The 22,555-nt window shown below is 39.8% G+C and overlaps 1 protein-coding gene across 6 annotated transcripts in view; it reads left to right on the forward strand.

Moving 5' to 3' along the window:
- Window positions 1-22,555, forward strand: part of DYM (dymeclin) — a 219,545-nt gene that overhangs the window by 105,047 nt on the left and 91,943 nt on the right. For all 6 annotated transcript variants that reach the window (XM_080371554.1, XM_080371551.1, XM_080371550.1 and 3 more), the window contains 2 exons: window positions 2,502-2,615; window positions 3,956-4,050. In XM_080371554.1, coding sequence (XP_080227680.1) covers window positions 2,502-2,615; window positions 3,956-4,050 — 209 coding nt within the window. The remainder of the gene's footprint in view (window positions 1-2,501; window positions 2,616-3,955; window positions 4,051-22,555) is intronic.

Below are 22,555 nucleotides of genomic sequence, written 5' to 3' on the forward strand. Positions count from 1 at the left end.
GGAGACCTTCTGGCTCCCTGCAACCCCCTGAGAGGGGCTGGAGCCAGGGGGGTCGGGCTCTTCTCCCAGGGAACAGGCGACAGGACGAGAGGGAACGGCCTCACGTTGTGCCGGGGGAGGGTTCGGCTGGGAATGAGGGAAAATCCCCTCACGGAAAGGGTGGCCAAGGCTGGCACAGGCTGCCCGGGGGGCTGGAGGCACCCGCCCTGGGGGGATTTATAGCACCTGGAGATGTGGCGCTCGGGGGCCAGGGGTTAGCAGTGGCCTTGGCAGCGCTGGGTTAGCGGTTGGACTTGATCTGAAAGGTCTTTTCCAACCTGGATGATTCCATGATTCTGTAATTCAGAGAGGTTTGCACAGATCCAGGCTCTGGGCTGAGTGGAAGAAGCTGTTAGTAGCTTGCTCTTGCTCTCCTGTTTCCTAATCAAATGGAGGCAAAGAGGAAAATATTGCTTAACATACTGTCTTTGATGAGTTGAACAATGTGTGTGACCATAATCACTGATCCCCTTAAATAGATAAAATACAGAATTTCAAAAGACATTTTTAATATTATGGAAACTACAAAGATGTGGTGACCTTTTTGGATTCCAGTTCTGTGCTCTTTTAGTGATTAGCAACCAAGTGACTACATAATTTAAAAATATGACATACAGTTGTTGTACACACCTGGTTATCAAAGAAATGAAGTAACCCTTTGTCATTATCATTAATGAGATAAAACGGTTTTGCATCTTTAACAAATAATTAAGGAGAACTAAATACTCATTTGTTAACTGTCCATTTCTCCAGGTCACCTGAATATGTGAATATAACCAATGTTCTTACTTTCAGATGTGCTGTCATTTCTCTGTGACAATGTCAAGTTGTAGTCTAAGATGATGCTATGGTGTAACACTTCTTGATGAGAGATACCTGCCTAATCTTTGGGCCTGGATTCTGCCACAGATTTTACAGAATTTAGTATTGTATTCCTTCAGAAGCCTGTGTAGATCTCTTTGTTTAGATTATTTTTTATTTTACTTTTTTTTAGGTAGCTGTATGACACTTTATGTTCTGAAAGTGCTATGTTTTAAAATATTTCAGAATTTTACTAAATTAATATATATTGTTTTAATTTTGATTTCCAGATAAACCTTATTTTTCACGAATAAAATTACGTTTCTTCCATCAGAGTTTATATGAATGCGTATATCTTAGGAGTAAATTAAAATCATCAGAAGCTTGATGTAGCTCCCAGCATTGTCTTTCTCTGTCTTCTGCAAGTCATTTAGTGGCCAGCTCGCTCTTTGTATCTCCTCGTAGGAAGTCAGTTGCTACTTTCTATCGTCTCTTGTAAAGAAAGAAGAAGTTTTGCTGAGCTAGCTTGTCAGTGGGAGGAAGAAAGAGTTCTAAAAGCAGAAATGTTGTAGAACAAAGGGAGACAATTCACCTATGCAAAGGAGAGGTGGGAAGAAGGGATATAGTCGTAAGTGTTGTCAACTTTTTAAGAGAAGTTAAGTTGATTGTTGAGGTTGATGGGGTTTGGTTTTTTAAGACATCAGTATTCTTTTCATTGAGCATGAAGTTTCAATGAATCACACTTAATATGTCAAAGATGGGGTTATACAGGGTGATAGCTTTGTGTGCAATAGTCAGCATTAAGCACATTTTTGTTTTGACCCAGAGTAACCCTGAATTTGCAGAGGATCTTCCCCATGTTTTTAGGGCACTTCCCATTGACTCATTTTTACCAGTCCTTAAAAGCAGGGTTTTCTTGTGCATGTGTTTGCTCTATCCTTCCAGGTTGGTCAGCTGAGTAATAGGGAGGAAGAGTGGGTTGATTCTCCTGTGATAAACTCAGAAGTGGTGGTGAACTTCATCTACCCTGACAGTGGAGACCACTGAAAGATAGGAAGCTCTTAATTTAGCTGATGACTTTCTCTAACCTATTAAGGGAAGAGACCTCACGTCAGGCAAGAGAAAAGCTTGAATGTGAAGTCAACAGTTAACCTGTTGATCTGCCCTGCGACCTGTGGCATGTGTGCTCTTGCTCATCAGTCAGAGCTCATACATGCTGCCTCTTGCCCGACTTGTAATGAGGGAAAATGGGAAGGAATTGGCAGCATTATTCAGGTGTCTAGGGTGGAACTGGAGACTTTGTAAAGTGCAAGATCAAAAAGAACATAGGAGTGTGGTGGCACAGGGCATAGAAATTAGGGAATTGCCCAATTTAATCATCTTTCTACACTGAGTGTGTTCCCACATGACTTAGAATAAAGTTGATGAGATCGACTAGGTGATAATACTGCAGAAGTCTTGTCTTTTATATTTTTTCTCCTTTTTTTTTTTTTTTAATTCATGCTTTAGAGTACAGTAGGTTTTGTCAGCATTTGAGGCTGGTAGCTAATTAACCTACGTTAAGGAATAAAAGAGTCCAGACAGCTTTCTATGTTATTCAGGCCTAGGTACTGAAGAGCTTTGTTCTTTTTTTTCCTTTTTTTTTTTTTTTTTTTTTCCAGATATTGAAAAATATCACTTGGTATGCTGAGCGTGTCTTAACAGAGATCTCACTTGGGAGTCTCCTGATACTAGTCGTGATAAGAACCATCCAGTACAACATGACACGGACCAGGGTAAGAGTTAAGTGTAGTGCTTACGCACATTGTGTGGGTTTCAAACTTCAACAGTATGAATTCAGTTTTAAACAGGGTATGGGATTTTCTTCATTCCGTTGCAACCAATTGGCAACTGAATGTGCAGGAGGGAAGGAAACGGATAGATCTGCCATATTATTAACTAAGCGCAGTGTTAAGTGGTCAGAACTTGTAACATGATTTCTGTACCTAGTTCATTAAGTAGGATTCTCAAGAGACCATAATTTAGGCACTAAACTCATCTTCAGATGGGAAGAAAAAAGTTCCTTTGTTTCACGAGAAGAAATTATTCTTCATAGGTTGTTTGTGTGTTATATTACACAGAAGTGGAAATTTCAGCTCTGTTAGTGGTTTTATAAAGCAGGACAGTGACTGGGCCATAAAACCTTCTTGAGCTCTAGCAAAGCAAACTGCTTCAACTTAATAGCCTTGTATCAGATTGCATTTGTATGTTTTTTTGACCATTTGATTCTGTACCTTATCTCAAACATAGAAGCGTGGTATCAAGGCTTCTTTTGAATATTTTCAACAACTAAAAGCACAGAAGTTTTTACATGAAAAAGTAGCAAAAGTTTTAAAATCTATTTTAAATTGGAAAACTTAAGTATTTCACTTCTATGATCAAAAGAATTGGAAGAAACAAGGACATTCTTGACATTTATTTGTAGGATTTGGAACCTGTCATGTTACATAAATGCATATTTTACACTTGAATAGGGAAATAAATCCCTGTTAGATTGGATAAGTGGCTAAGCTTGGTTCTGTGAAAACCCTTTACTTTGATAGGGCTGTCATTTAAATGCTTACCTGCTCAAATGGTTTCGAGGATGCTAACAAGGAGACCAGACCTCCGAAGTATTGTATGGTTGTGGTTGTGGGATATATAGAATGCTTTAGAAGAGTTAGTAAGGAGATGAGTTTTGAAGAAGAAAATTTTAGGATGAGACTAGAAAAGGGAGAGAGAGGAAAGGAGAGGAGGGGAACATCTTTCGGTATTTATTGCATCTCTGTGATGTTACTGTAAAACAGCATTGCTAAGGATATGAAGGCATTGCACATCTGTATATGTGTGTATACATAGAGCCGTATACGCTCTGAAATCTGTATGAAACAATCACTCTTTTATAAGCCTTGTATTTTAAGAAAACATATTTTAAACACCACCAATATATACATTTTCTGCCATATGCTTTTGACCATGTCCTTCAAAGCAACATATATTACCTAGTGTTTTGAATGATTCCTGCAAATAGGGGTCAGTGTATAGCAAAAGAACACTTTGATGTGTGGTTTTTTTTCTTTCCTCTTCTTTCTGACAGGACAAATACCTTCATACAAATTGTCTGGCAGCCTTAGCAAATATGTCAGCACAGTTCCGCTCACTTCATCAGTATGCTGCTCAGAGGATCATCAGGTAAATATAAAGACTTCTCTTGAAACTCATCTTTGCTGAAATTCAGGAGGAAAGAAACTTGAATTTTGTATGTCTGAATAAATACTGATGAACTAAATAGCTGGAATGATAACTGAATAACTAAATAATCCCAGAATAAATCTGATTCGTCTTATACTTGAATCTGTTCTGAATGCACAAAAATATCAGTTTCTCTAAGAAACCCAGAACAGCTTAGTAGCTGCTTTGAAACCAGAAGGTGTTCAGGGATTTGTGAATTATGTTTTTTTAGTCATGTATCACATATTATAAAAAGGCACTAAGTGGTGATTCTCAAATGCTATGCAGACTGGATTTTCAGCTTGCTTTACTTCTTCCTGCATATTTGGCAAAAGATCTATTTGTTAAATCAGACATAACGCAATGATCGTTCTGTGATGAGGCTGGGCAATAAGACCTACACCTGCTTTGAGTACAGACAGTGTGCCAAAAATAAGTAAATTGCGATTGTGTGCCTGTACACTTTGTAAAGGACAAGAGATACATTTTGTTCTTAAACCACTGCTTTTTAGGGTTTAATTCTCTCCGAGCCCCTCCTCTTTTGGAAATGCTTGGTTTTGAAAGTATGGATGAGTAACCAGGATGAATGTATTCTGCCATTCCTTTTTCCTTGCTTGATACTTGCCCTCTTTTCATACCCTTGGCAGTGACGTTGAGCGTCCAAAATTTGAATTGGAGGTATTTTTCCATTATGTGTCACAGGCATTGTCTTAAAAGCCTGCTCTCTTAATTTCTCAAATTGTAGACATGGAGTCTATGAGTCTTCCAAGCATTTGCAGATGTTGGCCTCTGAAATCATAGATCCTGGTGTGGTGTGAGATATGCTACCTTGATGCTTAGGAACTTGGTCTAGTTTTTAGTGTGATACTTCATTTGCGGCTTCAGAGCTTTTTCGTATGTTCCTGGTTTCTGTTTTTGTTCCATGTTATTGTACTGCTGTTTCTGCAGACCAAAGCGAGATGTGTTCCTCTGGTTATATTTTTGTCAGGAGGAGGTTATCTTACTGGTATTGTTGCAGTCAACTGTTACCACCACTCAGTAGTCTTGTCATCTAGCATAACTGCATGTGTATTTCTGAGAGGCTTGGCTTTTGTCAAAATGCTCTGAGGTTATGGACATCTACTGTTCAAAATTTAAATCATGGTTCAAAGTAAGATCATCTGGATTATTTTGATTTAATTGGGTTATGAAATGGCCAAGCATGTGGTCTGCTGGCTCATCAGAAGAGGCGGCAGCCGTCAGTAGAGAAGACACGCATGTCTCATCTCGACCTTTAAACTCAGAATTATAAAAGGAGCCTTTTGTGTTGTGAGGATCTTCCCTACACCAGCCTTTTCCAGCCATCTCACATGGGGGTCTTCACCATGTGTAGTGGCATCTTTGAAGCAGATTGACTCACTGGTGTGTAGGACCCATCTCAAGATCCAAGGAAGGACATGCAACACCCAGAAATTCTCTTGCACTCCTTGTACGCAATGTTTCAACAACCTGCAGTAATGGTTGGGTGCCTTATCGTCATGTCTCTAGACATGCATAGTTACAAAGAGACCTTAGAGCAAACACATAGTACTGGCATATTCAAAAGTCTTAGTTCTTCCAAAGATGTAAGCTCTTACTACTGTTGGTTGGTTTCTCTATGGCTTTTAGAAGAGAGTTCACATGGGGTCTGAGCTGGGCAGTATTACAAATAATAGCCAACCAAGGTTTGAATGCGTACAGAGCTGTGCTGTCTAGTGCTCAAAAATCTGAGTTGAGAATTTTGTCTGCATAAGATCAGCAAGACTGTGCTTGAAGTTCAGTAGTATGTTGGGGTGTATGGAAGATAAAGGGCTTTCACACACTGGCACAGGCTGCCCAGGGAGGTGGTGAAGTCCCCATCCCTGGAGGGATTTAAAAGACTGGCAGATGTGGTGCTTAGGGCCATGGTTTAGTGGTGGGCTTGGCAGTGCTGGGTTGGCCTCGATGATCTTAAATTTTTTTTCCAACCTAAGTGATTCTACAATTCTGTTCTCTGATTCTATAATCTAATCTGAGACCTCAGTGCATTTAGAGAATTGTAGAGGTGGTAGTCTGGTAGGACAGCAGTCTGAGGATGCTGGTTGTCCCAGCCATTGGGTGCTGGCAGGGTTGGAGCTGTGTTTTTCTGGTTGGAAGTAATGGAAGGATTGGTGGAGAATATGGACATAGTCATGGCCTGAAGAAGGAAAACAAAAAAGCAACATGATATCTATTACATGATATTCTTATATTATATATCATATATATAATATAATATGATCTCTTGTATTATATATCTTATATGATATTATATATCATATCTTACATGATACTGTATGATGTTCTTACATAGTCCAAAGATATTCCATGCTGTTATTTCTAAGCTTCTGCCTCCTTGTAGCCAGACACTCCATATTATTATATGGTAGAAATTGTGATGAAGAAGGTGACTTCAGATTTGAAACAGAACCAGAAAAAACAAGACAAGGGTTAGGGAGAGAAGATCTTACACTGCAGTTAGAAAACTAGGCATCTGTACAATAGCCAAAAATGGCCACCATGATTGGGATTTGATTTGTCACTATGATTATGATTGCTTATAAATCAAAAGGTCCCACTATAAAAATGTATTAAAATCTGTTGTAAAATGTGCTGTGGGGCTAGGACATGAGCAGGCTGGAACGAAGAGTCTGTTGCCAGGGCAGCCTGTCTCCCGTAAGACTTTACTGCTGGTATGGTAGCTTTTTCTTCTCAGGAGCTTTACAACCTTGGCTTCCCTGGCAGGCTTAAGCACCATGAAGGAAGTATTTTAACCTGATTTCCTCTAAAAAACCCTGAAACTTTGTAACAAATCTTGTAATCAAGAAAAGCAACTGGAATACGTGTATTTTATAAGAGATTGAAGTTTTGAGGCATAAATTGTCCTTCCTTTTCCTACCTTATGCATTCTGTTAGCCACTATTATATTTAGCCAGAGCTGATGGATCCAGCTCGGTCCATGATGCCAAAGCAGAATATTTATATTTAAATTCCTATGCTGGAGCCACTAAGGATGCTTTGTTGGTTGCACTTCTCCCTGTTGGATGACTTAAGGAATTTCAGTATCAAAAGATGGTATATGATTATATCGGTCTCATATTTTGTTGATTTATTTGCCTGTTGTAGAGAGTTCAGTGGGATTCAGGGGATGACATGAAGAGGTTTCTGTCAACATCTTGATGCTGATAGGAGTCAGGTGGAATTAGGAAAAAAGGTCTGCTTAAAAGGGATACAGATCAGAGACTTTTAACTTGTGCATGCTATAGGATGCAGTATGTTGTCCTTGCATGTCATCATAGCCCTGCTATACCTGAGAGCAAAATGTGAGACGTACAGCCAGCTGTACTGGTCTGTTGCTGGCTGGAAGAAGCAGAGATAGTAACCCCACTTCTCACTGGTGAGCCAGCCTTGAAGCTGATGATGATGAGTGCTGTAAGGTATCTGAGCACGATGCTGGGCACCAGAGTAGCTCAGTGTTGGGGGTTTCTTTTTTGTTTTTAAATACAGTTGTAAGTGTTGTGTTTAAATATCCATGCTTGTGGTCCCTCAAATCTGCCTTCTCTCATCTGAGAGGAGGCTGAAGCCCTTCTTTCCCTTTGAACTCTTCAAGAAAGTCTTGATTGTTTTGTGGAGTTAGTTAGGTTTTGTAAGCTACCGAGAAAAATTCCCATCCATTCTGATATGTGGTGCTGGATTTGAGAAGTTTCACCTCCCCAGCTAAACCATTTATTTTATGGTTTCCTACGTTAGGAATTCAATTTTTCTGCTGCAGTTGCCTTTTATAGGAGTGTGCTGGGATTTTCTGGAGTGACAATATTTACAGTTCTTTAAGAATAAGAGTACAGGATGTTGTTTTAAACTATACTTTTTAAGCTCAGTTTAAGATCATGCTGGATTCAAAATTGTGTTTAAATTGTAATGTGTGAGTTTCTGTAGAAATGTGGTATTGCTACTGCAATGTATTTATTAATAATTAAGTACTTACCAGCTGCAAGTGGATTTGACAAGCAAACTTAATGCTGGATGAGAAAAAAATTGTTATTCTAGTTACTGCTACAATGAGTGCAGAATACCTATGGCATGAGAAGATGCATTTTTCTCTTAACTGGTCTTTGAACTTGACTTTTCCCTAGGGAAGTCTCGGATTTTTTACAATAGATACACGTAGCTGTGTATTTTGTATTACTGTATGTGAAACCATGTAGCTAGTTTTTTTAAAATACAGAGTTAATGTGCATCGAGAGTCTATGGATTTAAAGTTTATCAGCTGTTTTTTCAGTGATGGCCCTAATTGGTCTAAGTAAAATTGTCAGAGTACTGTAAAACTTTTGTCATTAAAACAGTAACTCTGGGTTAAAAAGTGAATTAGAAAAAAAAATTGCCATTTTTTTTTTCTATTTTACCACACAGTTTTTAATAATTTAAATGCCTGCCTTGTTCTTGGGCACTGGTATAATTCTTGAGTGCTTAGTTTTGCAGAAGTGAAAACTAGTTTGTCTGCAGAACAGAGGTCACTGCTTATCCAAGAATGAGTTTTGCTCATGTAAGTATCTGTTGGGTTTGTGAATTTGAATTTTGGTTAGTTCACAGCATCCCTTAATGAAGTGGTTAAATTTTTCTTGCAATGTTTTTCTTTTTGAGTCGTCTTTATAGAATTGAACATCTTTGTAATATCCCCCATGTTATTTGAAGGAGTGTTGTGACATAGTACTTTTCCTGCCTACCTTTTTATAGGCTGTAAGTAATCAGATTAATTGTTATTATTGTCAGTTTTCATATTTAGTATTGTCCTTAAAAGAAGAAAGCTATTACTTCTCTCTGCTTTCCCCTAGATTATGTCAGTTGTTGCTTTTGTAAATTAAGGATTTGGAGGTAACTAACCAAATTTTTCACATTGCTATGTTTGGCAGAATGATGACAACACTGTAATGCATGTATTAATTGCATCTACTACCACAGCCTTTTTTTTCCTGGCCTGTGAGGTTTTATTGAAAGTGTTTTTTATGGATTTTATATATACATTTTGGTGGGGTGTTTTTAAACCTAAACTTTTGTCAGCCAGGAGTGTATAGAGCAGAACACATTTTGAGTTTGCCAGGCATTTGCTTATTCAAATAGTCCAGTATACATGTTCAGCAAAGAAGCGGAACGTTCAATAGGCAGCAAGACTTGTGTGACCTGACCTATTTATTAGGGACTATGTTCAGCTGAAAAATCTGAAACTGTTAGTGTGTCAATGGGGTGAAATTAGAATTTACCAATTGCTTAATAAAAAGTTTTTAACAGTGCTAATAATAGGATGTAATAGGTGGCTTGAAAGTCATTAGGCTGCTTACATAGGAAGATAAACAAGTTTGTCTCTCACCTGGCTTTACGCTCTTTGAGCATTCTGGTTTTCCTGCCTTTTCCTCTTTGATGTCCACAGTGCTTTTGAGAAGCTTGTTAACATACAGCTTCCTCTCTCATTGGAGAATAGCAATGGGACAGTTGGTGCAGAAAACCAGTGAAACAGAGTTGCCCAAATCAAAGGCACTTCTTATGGAGAAAAAAAAAGCCACGTTGCTGCATGAATGCTTCAAAGCTGGTTCCTCATGTAATTCTCATTTGAAAACTTAAGTATAGGAACAGAGGACTTGCTTCTTATGCAGGAGTCATGATTTTTAAAGGGTAAAATTTCAGCTGAGTAGGCATTTCAGGCTTTAAATGAGAAGAGTAATTTGAGCAAAAGAAATTAAGTGAATTGCAATACTTCTATTAAACTCATCTTTCTGGCTTCTTTCTTACAGCAGGAGAATGAATGTTGTTAAATTAGAGCCATTTTCCAGATAGAAAATCTCCTAAAATTGTTAGAATGTGGGAGTTGGAACTGTTTGATCCAATGAAATACTATTTTGGAAATGTCCGATTTCAGAAATGTCAGCTTTTCAGGTTTTGGTAGTCGAAAAGCAACACAATACTAGTAAGATGTCAGTGATAGATTTATAGCTTATACCTTTATTAACACATAACATGAAAACTAATTCCTGCTTCCTTCATTACTTCTCTGTTGGCACTGTTATAACGAGGGATTTCTGTTGCCTAGAGCTGTGTGGCTCTGAGGATGCTTTGACACATGCAGGTTTGCAGCTGTACCATGCACACTGGGAGCCTGGCTTTAATGCCACTGTGAGAGTGGTCAATAGTCAAGTCTTTTATATTCTGGGTTCAAATCTTAATTGGACCATTAAATTAAATCTCAGTTTACTGATCTCTTAATCATAATAGAGGAGTGTTCATAACAGCAAACCCTAGAGAAAAGAGAGCTTCTGCTCTCACACCAGTGTACATCAAGAGGCTTCACAAGTCAAATTATATAATAATAAAAGATCAAGCTCTGAAAGAGGTTCTTGGAATTAATGTCCTGTGGCCAGTTGTTAAATACTGAATCCTTACCAGCTTTCCTCTTTCTTTTTTATAACCAAAAGAAAAAAAGAAAAGATTGAGGTAATTGAGGGTAATGAACATTTTCACTGAAGCAGTGATATCTGTCTTTGCAGATATGGGTAGGAACATAGTCACAAATCCCTGGTTTCTGATAGTGAAATGTGAAGCTCTCTGCTCTGAGCTGTTCAGGAACGATTGGTAATTTTTTCTTCTCTTCTGCATTACACATGGATTGGAGTTGTGCTAGAAGGAAATTACCTTTATGAAAGTTATTGCAATGGTATGACTATTTTATAAGTTTTCTATAACAAAAGGGGTTTTTTTCAACTTCAGGCTTCTGTTGGATTTCGTCGACAATGCTCCTGGTGCAGGCCATGAGCATTCAGGACTCCCTGCCAGCCTTGGACTCTGAGTTGGTACTTTAGGGGGACCTGCTGATCCAAACAGTGGCTTTCAGTAATTCCTGTCCCCAAATATTTTCATGCAGACATCGTGTCACTGAAATAAACAGGGATTTCTTTGTGGGATACAACTTCAGATAAACAGGGATGTCTTTCTGTGGATACAACTTCAGATGTTTTATCTGCAACCCAACCAGCTCACGTGATTTTTCTGTTTGCTTCAAAGCAGTAGCAAATGACCTGTTCATCCCAGCAAACTTCCATTGCCATATAGCACTCTGCCTGAGGAATTCCTTTATTTCAAATACTTGTGTTGATATTCTTTCCTCCCTCCTTTCCCTGTCCTTCACGTTGGTCACATTTACTGTGTGCTGTAAGACTTAAATTTTAGCAGTAAATTCTGTTCAGTGTGAAAGGGCACAGAACTGACTGGCTGACATTGCCTGAAAAGTAAGAATTAAATACCTCCAAGACATTTTAGTGCTGCTTAGGTTTTAAATAGTTTTCTAGCATTTTAGAGGAGACAACATTTATTATTTAGCCTACATATAAAATGATATTCTGTTTATGAGAAACTGCTTTATAATGAGATTGTTTTTACCCCCATGCAGTACAGTATGTTACAGAAGTGATACTCTCACTTTTATTAGATGTTCCAAGTAGAGTGAAGACACAGAAGAGAAGGGCCTTCAAGCTATTCTCATGTTCAGGCTGTGTTTGAAAGAAGATGTTGTAGGAATGGAAAATCAGACAGCTCCAAACCCCTGAGTCTGAACTTTGCTTTTAATCTGTGGTCTGTCGGTAGTAGAGGTTGTGTGCACAGCAGGATACCTGGAGAAATTTTTGTGTCAACTGGTCAGCCTTGGGTAGCCATGGCTTGCTCTTTGAGGAGCTGTTCAGACGCACAGACATGCTAGTCTGTCTGCAGGTGCTTTTTATGCTTGTCATCCTCCACTCTTTTTTGTTATTGCTTATTCTGTTACTGCTGTCACTGTTGGTGCTTATAGATACAGAGGTTCACGAATCTGTGGAGTGGTTTTTTATAGGATACGGAAGCAATGTATAAAGATCTCAATGGTGTTAAAGAAAAGGAACATATGCTGGCCTTATTAGTAGCTTGTTGACCTAGATTAGCTGTGGGGAATCCTACAAGCTGATCAGCCATTTCAAAATTGAGAGGTGTCACTGCAGCTAGTAGGAAAGGCTGTGACAAAAGGGGAGACAACAATTGTTCAGATAAGGAAAAAGGCAATATAAGTAGTAAATGTCCTCTTACTGGTATGACTTAGCCATGTGAATACAATGAAGTTGATTTTTAAAAGGAATGAAGCATCCTTTGTTACTGCGTATTGAGTGTAGTTGTGACCAAAGGTATTAAAATACTGCTTTAGCTGTATCAACAGAAAGAGGAGTACCCTATGTGGGCTTGCCTGGTTTTGCCTGTGTGTAACATAAGGAGGTGAGGTTTTAGGCTGCTCTCAGCTGTTTCCAACATGGATATAACGCTGAACTTGGTTTAAGCCTGGTTGAGCCTGCTGGAGATTGAGTGGGCACCTGATGGGACTGTAATAGGGGACTCATCCCCTATCTGGTGTGAGCAGTTGAATGCCCTGCATGCCATTAGAAGTGTTGAGAGCCTGGGATCCCTGAGCTCATGGGTGATGGAGCCTTCCCAGATGGAGAGACTCATAGCTTTGTTTTGAGATAGATTGGATCACTGTGAACCATGGAGGGGTCTTGGGCAAACTGTGCCTTCTCTGTCTCAGGGTCTTCTGACATCAAGCAGAGTGGTTGAACTGTATCATCTTCTGCTCTGCATATCAGGCAGGGCACAGGACTCCTTAAAATATCATTGTTGATTGCTGATCTGGCTTAAAAAGGCTTTTAATGTCGAAATATGTACCACTCTCAAAGCTCAACTTTGGTCAAGGTAGTTTGCTTGACCACTTTTTGTGTCTCTGCTGACCTGTAAGTCATAGCCATTTGTGGTAATTCTGTCATTTTCTGGAGGGAGGTAGTTAACTACAACTAATTTGTCTTCTGCCATCCAGGAAATTTTGCGATACTTAGTGTCTTACAGACTGCAAGTCCTCACTTGGCAGAATGTGTGATTAAATGAACATGATGCAAATTACCACAGAATCTTGGCCACAGAACTGAAGTTTATTGAAGTCTTAATACCTGTTGCAGGGCATCTAGAGCATCACATAGATAATTGTACAGAATGCAAAGCTGCAGTTTGGAGGTAAAAGGTCCCGTTGTCCCATCTTTAATTATTATGAATGGCCCATTCATAGTTATTGTGTGACATGAGCTCTTTGGAAGCAGTGCAGTTTGAGACTAGTCTTCAAATTGGGGAATTAAACTTTTTTTTGGTGGAACTTTACAGATGATACAACCAATAATCTTGCCTATCTGTTATGATGGAGAGGAAGAAATATTTGAGGAAACCTGTACAGAAATAACTAATTTTGTGATGTACTTCCAGTGCTGTTTTATAGATCAGTTCATGGAGTAGACTGAAGTTCTGAGTTGTGTCACTGAAGTTTTCTGCAGGTTTAATAGTGAAAGGAAACAAAAATGAGAAAGCATTATTCCAATCCTGCTAGTGCAATTTTGATTCCTTTTAGCTGGCCTGGAAAAAAAGGTTAAGGCTACTAAAATGTTTACTGGGTTGTATCCCACTGTATTATTTGGGTGTCTAATGTACAGTACACTGAAGATGTGAATCTTGTAGTTTCTGCATTGTAAAAGGTCTGTTTCATAGTAGTAGATTGTCCTGCGTAAGATTTTTCTGAGACTTAAAAACCCAAGGGAATTCTAGTAGTCTTTTAGAAACTATTATTTGCTCATCTAGTAGAATCCTAGAAACTGCAGTCTTGTCTTCTCAGTTTGTTTTGAATGGACTGTGTTTATAGGACACTGTTCCTTAACAGAAATAGTGGGACTCAAGATGATGACTTGCTTGAACCTGTCTTTCATCTTCAGTTGTGCAGGGTGTTTGGCTCATTAACTGCTTTATTCAGATACAACATGTACTCTTCCCTTTTTAGAAATTTTCTCTTTGGAAAAAACTGTGATCTAACGAAATGAATGAGTAATGAACTTAAAAGGATTTATCTGACAAATTAAAATAGTAGTATGGGTGTAAGTAAGCGCTGGCACATAACAAAAATACAGAATTATTACAAATTATAATTTTTTTTTCTTGTCAGGCTGCAGCTTATTTCACATTTTAACTGGTGTCATTATATATGTCTACATTTTTCCAGCTTTGCAGTGCAGTGAACTATTTTCTCTCTCCAGGTGTGTGAAGGCAGGATAGGTATGAATTGCTGCAAGGGAGGGACCTGTGCAGCAATTGAACTGTGTCAGTGCCCTCCAAATTGCTCCTGAAAACCTTCCTTTCCGCCACACATGGAAATTTGAGTTCATTTAGACCCCACACTTAAATGAGGACGTTCACATAGGCTCTGTAAGTGATTTTAGGAATACAAGATAACAGTTTATGGAATTTCTGAGTCTTAAGTACTCAAGCCAAGGTATTTCCCACTGCCATATACTTTCACTGTAGTTTGCATGGCTTGCAAGAGAATATTACATTTTGAAACATCTGATACTTTTAAGTGGAGGCTGAAACTATAGGTATAGAAGGAAGAATTGGGATTTAACAACTTTAATGTGCATTCAGGTCTTTGTAACTATTGAATGACTCAACCTGTTTAATGGTAATAGCCTTCAGCAAGTTTAGGAAAGAACACGCTTTTAGGGGAAGTAAAACCACTTAGTTCTTCAATGAATAAATACATTTGCTGTGAAGTTGTGTAGACATGTTTCTGTAACTCATTAATTGTGCTGTTGGGTCCACAAGTAGATCTTTCTCCAAATACCACAATTTATACGGGCTCAGATGGGATGAATCCTGCTGCGTAACAGGGTGAGAGCTCAGGGGAGCGCTGCCGACTGGTCGTGGTGCCCTCTGTCGTGGTGCTGTAGCTTTGTCTCCCAACAGAGGACTTCAGGTTCGTGCAGATTGAGATGCAAATGTCCACATTAATGTGGGTTTCGCAGGCATCCCCTGTAATCCCTGCAGAGCCTGTGAATTAACACAATTGTCTAGCCAAAGGATAAAAACGAAGGAGGTTTCAACAGCAGCACTCCCACGGAAGTATCTCTTAAGCTGCAAGGGATACATGCCTTCCAAGTAACTGGTGTATCTGGATGTTTAAAGCCTTCTCTTTTTGTCTGAAACATCAGTACTGAACAGACACTTCCTCTGAGCTCTTCCATATCTTTTTTTTTTTTTTTTTTTTGCCTTACGGGTCATCAGTTGCTTGTGTCTGCTTCTAATAGACAAATCCTTTTGCTCTTTTTCGTAGAACTTCATCTGTATGGAGGTGATTTGGCCTTTCTGTAGAAGAATCTCATGTATTCGTGATTTTATTTTCAGTCTATCAAACATCTCCAGAACTTGTTTGGTTTTCATTTCCTTGCCCTCCCTTCTCTATAAATACTTTCATGTGTAAAGAGAATATTCGTCTCATAAGCATGTCATGTACATTTGGCCAGTACTGTGACAGAGCGCTGCTTCAGGGCATGGGAACTTACGTCTGTGACACATTATCACAAATAATCACTTCTTAAGCATTTAAATAATTTTCATGTTTCTCTGTTCTGTGTTGTTATGGCCTCTTTAACCCTATAGTGACCCCTCGCCCCTAAGCTGCTGTTTTGCAATAATGATATTTAAAGTCCTGTCATCACCTCATGCTATAAGTTATGAATTTAGTGATACTTGTATCTGAAAAGTAGGCCTGCAAGAATTAATTATTTTTAGAAAGCTAAGATAAGTCACCGTATTACTTAGATTAGGAATTTAGGTGGCGATCAAGGAGGAAGGAAAATACCAGTGGTGAAAAAGGGTCATGTCAGGGAATATGTGAGAACTGACACATACACGTCCGTGGGACTTGGTGAGATGCCTCTGAGAGTGCTGTGAGTTGCTGAACTGGAGCAAGTTCAGTGGAGGGATGCCATGATGCTTGGAAGCTGTGGGACTTGGTGTAGGAAGGTGGGCTGAAGGAACTGGGCTTGTTGAGCCTGGAGAAGAGAAGGCTTTGGGGCAAGGCTATGGCAGGAGTTTCAGAGAAATGGTTAGTAGCCTTCCCACACATAGGACGAGCTTACTGAGAAGATGGAGCCAGGCTCTTTACAGAAGTGTGTGTCAGGAAGGCCAGAGAGAATGGTCATGTACTGGAGTTGGACGGTTCCAGCCTGATGGAAGGAGACAACTTTTCATGGTCAGGGAAGCAGTGGCACAGCAGCCCAGAGAAGTTGTTGCGTCTCTGTCCCTGGAGGCTTTCAAGACCCAACTGGACAAAATCCTGGTCTGCTCTGGAATCATTGTTAACCCTTCTTTGAGCAAGAGGTTGGACTGGAGACCTCCTAAGGTCCCTTTCGAACATGAATTGTGACTCTTAAGGTAATAATAATGATGATGATAATAGTAATAGTAATAATACTGAGACTGGCTGAAAAAGGAGGAGCTGCTTTAAGTGTTCTAAGTGTGGTAGAGGCCAATGCAATCTCCTGTGTCCCTGGTACTGACTTTTATTGTGCCTTAAGCAGCTCAACTGTGTTAACACCACAGTAGCAGAAGCTCACCCCAAAGAAGCCCAGACCACCCTTCTGTGGACATATGCATGTCAGTCTTTCATAACAGTCTCAGCACAGAAAAAACAAATACATAGTATTCTTTCTACTGTGGTTCATTAGTACCACAGTTCATCATGTCATCAGCGGTGGAGTACTTAACAGAAATGAAAACTTTAATCCAAAATTCTAATTTTGGATGATGTACATGACATGTTTTACTGTTGGCAAGAAGACACATAAGCTTTTGATGGTTTGCCTTTCTTCTGTTTATATTGTTTGAAATAACATAAATAGGTGGTATTTTAGGCAGAGTAATTTTAACCGTTCTCATGGAGTGGATGATCTAATAAGTTGTTGTCATCTATGTAGTATTTGAGTATAGAATGTATTTTGGTTTGGTTTGACTTTGGGAACATTAAGAGTAAGAACCAAGAGGAGTTCCTAGCACACAAGTTACCTAACATGAGCAGTAGTAAAATGTCCGTAGCATGTCACGACATTCTCCCTGCATGTATACAGATAGTCTGGGGTGCTGACTAACATGTGCTGGTTTAATTAGCTTATACTTTCATTGTTTGGCTTTTTAAAAAAAAAAAAAAAAAAAAAAAAAGGCTTTTGTATTGGCATTCCCATAAAGTCATGTTGTAGCATAACTGCCTTTTTAAAGTATAGTGATTAAGTCTTCAAACTCAATGAAAGATGTTATTCACTGTGCATTTTTCAAATTCTGCTACAGAAACAATATGACCTAAATATTTAATCAGGCTTAGCAGAATTGGCTTTTTTTTTATTGCTGCAGATGAATCTAGTTTCTCTGAGCTAATACATGTGGCACGTATGTCTTCAAGACCTTACTTTTTCTCAATAATGTTAAAGATTTATAGCCTTCATAAAATCTTGCATGCACCAAGAGGAAGATTAGGAATTACAATTACTTAAACATTAGCATTGGGAATTTTTCTTTCGAATCCTGTATATGCTGTTTCAGACTAGGCTGTATTTACAGAGGGGTTAGTGAATAATGTTTTTATACTGCTTTTCTATATCCTGTTCAGTTTTCTTCATTTCTGTGTTAAAAACATGTTTATGTTTTTGTCTTTGATATATTTGTTTTAAAATTGCAGCTGACTTCACTAGAGAAAATACCGGCTTTCTGGTTTAAATAAATAAGGATGTAAGTGGCTTTGCATGTTTTGCTTAGTGCTGTTGTCTCGTTCAAGTCTGTCCTTAAAACTTTGGATGAAAAAATTTATGTGAGCATACCATGAACTTCAGCACTTCTTATTTTTTAACTCTTATTTTTGCTAAGCGTTTAGTCTGTGGCTGTAGTCTTGTGTACGCTTCTTGAATTATGTGGAGTTTGAGTTAAAAATTGGAAGCTGTATAAGCACCTACACCAAAACAATTGCAATGGTCATTTAGGATGTTGAATTTTCTTCAAACACAAGAAACTGCAGATTTAGAAGAATCTTTAGAAAAGTCTCATCTGTTTATTGGTTTTGATTGCATGCGTGTTTCAGACAAGGTCCTCAGAGGGCTTTCAGACGATCAGGGAGGCTTAGTAAAACTGCAGGAAGCCACAGCATCTGTTCATGCCCTGGCAGAGGGCAAACCGCATTCTGGGGTGCACCAAACACAGTACAAGCAGCTGGTCAAAGGAGGTGATCATGCCACTGTATCCAGCGTTGGTGCAGCCTCACCTTGAATACTGAGTGTGGTTCTGGGCCCCACAGTTCAAGAAGGATTGTGAAGGTCATTGAATGCATCCAGAGGAGCTCAACAAAGGTAGTGAAAGGGCTGGAAGAAGTGTCCTATGAGTAGCTGAGGACTTTGGGCTTGCCCAGTTTTGAGAGAAGGAGGCTGGGGAGCAACCTTATTGCTGCCTACAGCTTCCTGAGGAGACGTGGAGGGTGGTTCTGAGCTCATCTTCCTGGGATTCAGTGATAGGGTGCGTGGGGATGGCTTAAAGCTGCATCAGGGAAGGTTTAGACTGGGCATTAGGAAGCATTTTGTTACTGAGAGGTTGGTCAAACTCTGGAACAGGCTTCCTGGAGAGGCGATCAATGTCTGAAGCCTGTTTTAAGAGGCATTTGGACAGCACCCTTAACAACATGCTTTAACTCGGTCAGCCCTGAATTGATCAGGCAGTTGGACTAGATGATCGCTATCAGGCAGTTGGACTAGATGATCGCTGTAGGTCCCTTCCAACTAAAAATATCCCATTCTGTTTGTTCCCATGGGATGTGACGCTGCAGTTCAGCTCCCAGCTAACCTCCACCTTTCCAGTGGCTCTTGACATCAAACTCCCATTGGTTTTAAAGTGGAGTTTTTATGACCTTGTTTAACTGCTGTCATCAGAATACCATTACTGATTGAGATTGTCCAAGATTCTATGGAAACATTTCTTTACCATCATCAAATCTGCACTAAATTACAAACAAATATAGATATATTGGGTTGATTTTTATATGTATATAAAAAAAGGTTCCCCTCCATGTGTATGAGTGGCAGGCAGTGAAAAGTGTGTACAGGGAAAGTCTCCGCCCTCTCTGAGGTCAGAGTGATGATGAGAGCATTCATTTTAACTCCTGCTGGTTCAGACAAATCTAAAAATCTCTCGGGAAGAGGACCAGCGCTCCAGGATTACAGGAGATCGGTATAAGCGGGTGAGAGTATCCTCACAGCAGCCGAATGTAGGCATTCACCTCTCTGAAGATTTATGAGAACAAGCTGTCCTTGCAGGGTGGTGGTGGGAAGGAGAACTCCAGAAGCTGGGGAGAGTTATAAGGAAGAGCAGTTTTCCCCTTGAGCAAACTTACTTTTTTTTTCTTTCTCTAAGAGTGATGTAGCTGACTGATGTGTTTTGTTAGGGCTTGAGGTTTTTTTCCTGGTTTGGTGATGTGTTTTTTTTCTTTTCCTTTTTTCTTGTCTCATTTGCCCAGCCAATACTGAAGCTTCCTCCCTGCCTTTGTAAGGACATGTAGTGATAGGACCAAGGGGTAATGACTTTAAACTGAAAGAAGGTAGATTTAGGTTAGGTATTAGGAAGAAATTCTTTACTGTGAGGGTAGTGAGACAGTGGAATGCGTTGCCCAGAGAAGCTGTGGGTGCCACATCCCTGGAAGTGTTGCAGGCCAGGGGCTTGTGTTGTTGGACAGGGCTTATAGCAACTTGGTCTAGTGGACGGTGTCTGCAGGGATGTTGGAGCAGGATGATTAAGGTCCCTTCTAATCCAAACCATTCTATGGTTCTGTGCCTTCTCATTTTATACCAGCCGCTAGGCAGCATTAGGCAGTGCCAGGATCAGGGAAGAAACATAGTCACAGAATCACACAGAATCACAGAATGGTCAGGGTGGGAAGGGCCCTCTGGAGACCATCTAGTCCAACTGCCCACTAAAGCAGGTTCACCTACAGCAGGTTGCTCAGTCGTGTCCACGCAGGTTTTGAGTATCTCCAGAGCAGGAGACCCCACAGCCCCTCTGGGCAGCCTGTCCCAGGGCTCTGCCACCCTCAAGGCAAAGAACTTTGCCCTCACATTCAGACGGAACTGCCTGTGCTGCAGTTTGTGCCCGTTGCCCCTTGTCCTGTTGCTGGGCGCCACTGGAAAGAGCCTGGCCCCGTCCTCCTGGCACCCGCCCTGAAGGTGTTTGTAGACATTGATAAGCTCCCTTCTCAGTCCTCTCCTCTGCAGGCTAAAGAGGGCCAGCTCTCTCAGCCCTTGCTCATAAGGGAGATGCTCCACGTGATATATGGTATGTTATATCTCAGGTATGAAAAGCCATCACTCTTGGATGCCAGAAACATGAGTACAAAAAATTATCAAGTAGCAGGTAGTTTACAGGCCTCTTCACAGATGTTACGTTCTCTGTGCTGTCTTTTACAGTATCAAATTATTTTAGATGTGTTTTTATTCAAAAATTTGCTTCTTTCATGGTTAGCAAATAAACCTTTTCTGTGGTTGGTTTTGGTGTTTGTTCAATTTTTGTCTCTTTCTTTCAATTCCCCATCTGCTTGGTGTAGTAGAGAAAGTGAAAATCAAGAAACCCACAAAAAGCCCCTATGGGAGTGAACCCTTGGAGACTTCTGAATGCCACTTTCTGGCTTCATAAGGCTTGAATTTAAGTGCTTTGATTTGATGCCTGTCCATTTTGAGCATCTTCACTTAGCTTAAAGATGTCTTTGGGTTTCCATGTTCTTTTCCATCCAGTTTGTATTCTGGAATCATAAGGAATTGCAGCTGACCTGATGTGAGACATGGCTGACTACCAGGCAGAAATGATCCTGTCGCTTCAGTCTCCAAAATGCTGATGCTAATCTCTGTTGGTCTGGGTCTGAAATTTTTGGGGTTCTGTGGCTTTAATGGCTATGGCTACTAAAGGCAAAAAATGTTGATAACGAAGTTTAATGGAGCATATGGAATTCCTTTAATAGATTTAAATATCTAGAGACTAGCTATGGTAATATTTGTGTAGTGAAAAGGCATTAGAGAAGTTTTATTTTCATTACCTAAAAAAAAAGTTTATTGTTGTGTAAGAGTATGTGTATATATATATTTATTTACTTTTCCAGTTGGGATAACTCAAGTCCCCCCAGTTTACCAGACTTACGTAACCAGACACTCTACTTACTTTTTAGGTATTGGAAGTTGACACTGCAATGTTTTATAATCAGAAGTCAACATGTTAATCAGTTGGCTTTTACTTTTTATGAGGGAATATAATCTTCTTCTGGAGTGGGATCTTATTACAGCATGAGCTACAGTTTTGTCCTCGGGGTAAACAGAATACATGAATAATAGACGCACACATGCCATCAATCAAGTATAATGTTCTTTATTTTTTGCAATATTGCTTTTTCAATAACAAAAATTTTGGTAACGTGACTGTAGATCTAGCAGCTGTTGGAAAACTGATTTCTGGTGGATCAAGTAAGTCTGATTTCTACCTTTATATCCATGAGTACTCAGTGAAAGTTGGATGTAAGTTTTTCTTAATGCACATATCTGTTGAAGGATCTACGCTTTGACTTTATTCAGGTTTAGCTTAAAGGATTTCATAATGAGGATGCTTAGTCTTTGGTATGATGCAGGCTACACTGGTCACAGTGGCTGAATGCAAGTTAGAAAATGCAGGCTTATGGGATTGCATTGCTCTTGGTATGGGTTTAAAAATCACACCTCTCAGTAAACAAGCTGAACTTCAAAAAAAGGAATGACCTTGCCCTTATTACCTGAACTGATGAAAAGGATTACAGAATTGCACTGGCCATACTGTATAAATACCCAAGAGTATTGGTGACACTGGAAGGTTTTGTTTCTGAAGTGTGACTCTTGGAGCCAATAGCTCCAGTGACACCCAGAGCTGGCTCAGAAAATTCTCTGCCTGAATAAGCGGTCCCTCCTGTGCTCGGTCCCATCTGTGCTGTGACAGGATGAGGTGGCGGCACTGACACTAGCAGCGGTGGGAGGGCAGTGCTGCTGGCACTGTCTCTCTCAACAGGGCACGAAACCTCTGAGTGTAGTTTTTTAGAAGTTTCTCCTCCTCCCATTGCATGCTGCGTTCTCATCCAGTTTGTCAGTTAAGCCTGGTCATTGTGCTTTAGGGGATCAAGTCTTGTTCTTACCTATGGAGAGATTGGCAGGGGTCAAAACTAACCGATAGTAGAAGGCGCTTTATATTACCTGACAGAAGTCTAACAGGATCGAATGACTGGAATGAGACCTACACAGGCTTGAAATAAGGTACAATTTTCTAATAACAAGGCTGGTAAAACATAGTAAATGGCAATAGCAGATTCTTGACCATTTTAACTAAGAAGCATAATTCTAAAATATGCTCTTTCGTCTGGTTTTGGAAAAAATTCTGTGGGTAGCTGGAATGACACGCTCGTGTGTTGAGGGTTCCCTTTGGTATGGGATCCTGTAAATACCATTCTTTATCTTGTCCATCC

Source organism: Falco punctatus, assembly GCF_963210335.1.
Source record: "Falco punctatus genome assembly, chromosome: Z".
Taxonomy (NCBI): Eukaryota; Metazoa; Chordata; class Aves; order Falconiformes; family Falconidae; genus Falco; species Falco punctatus.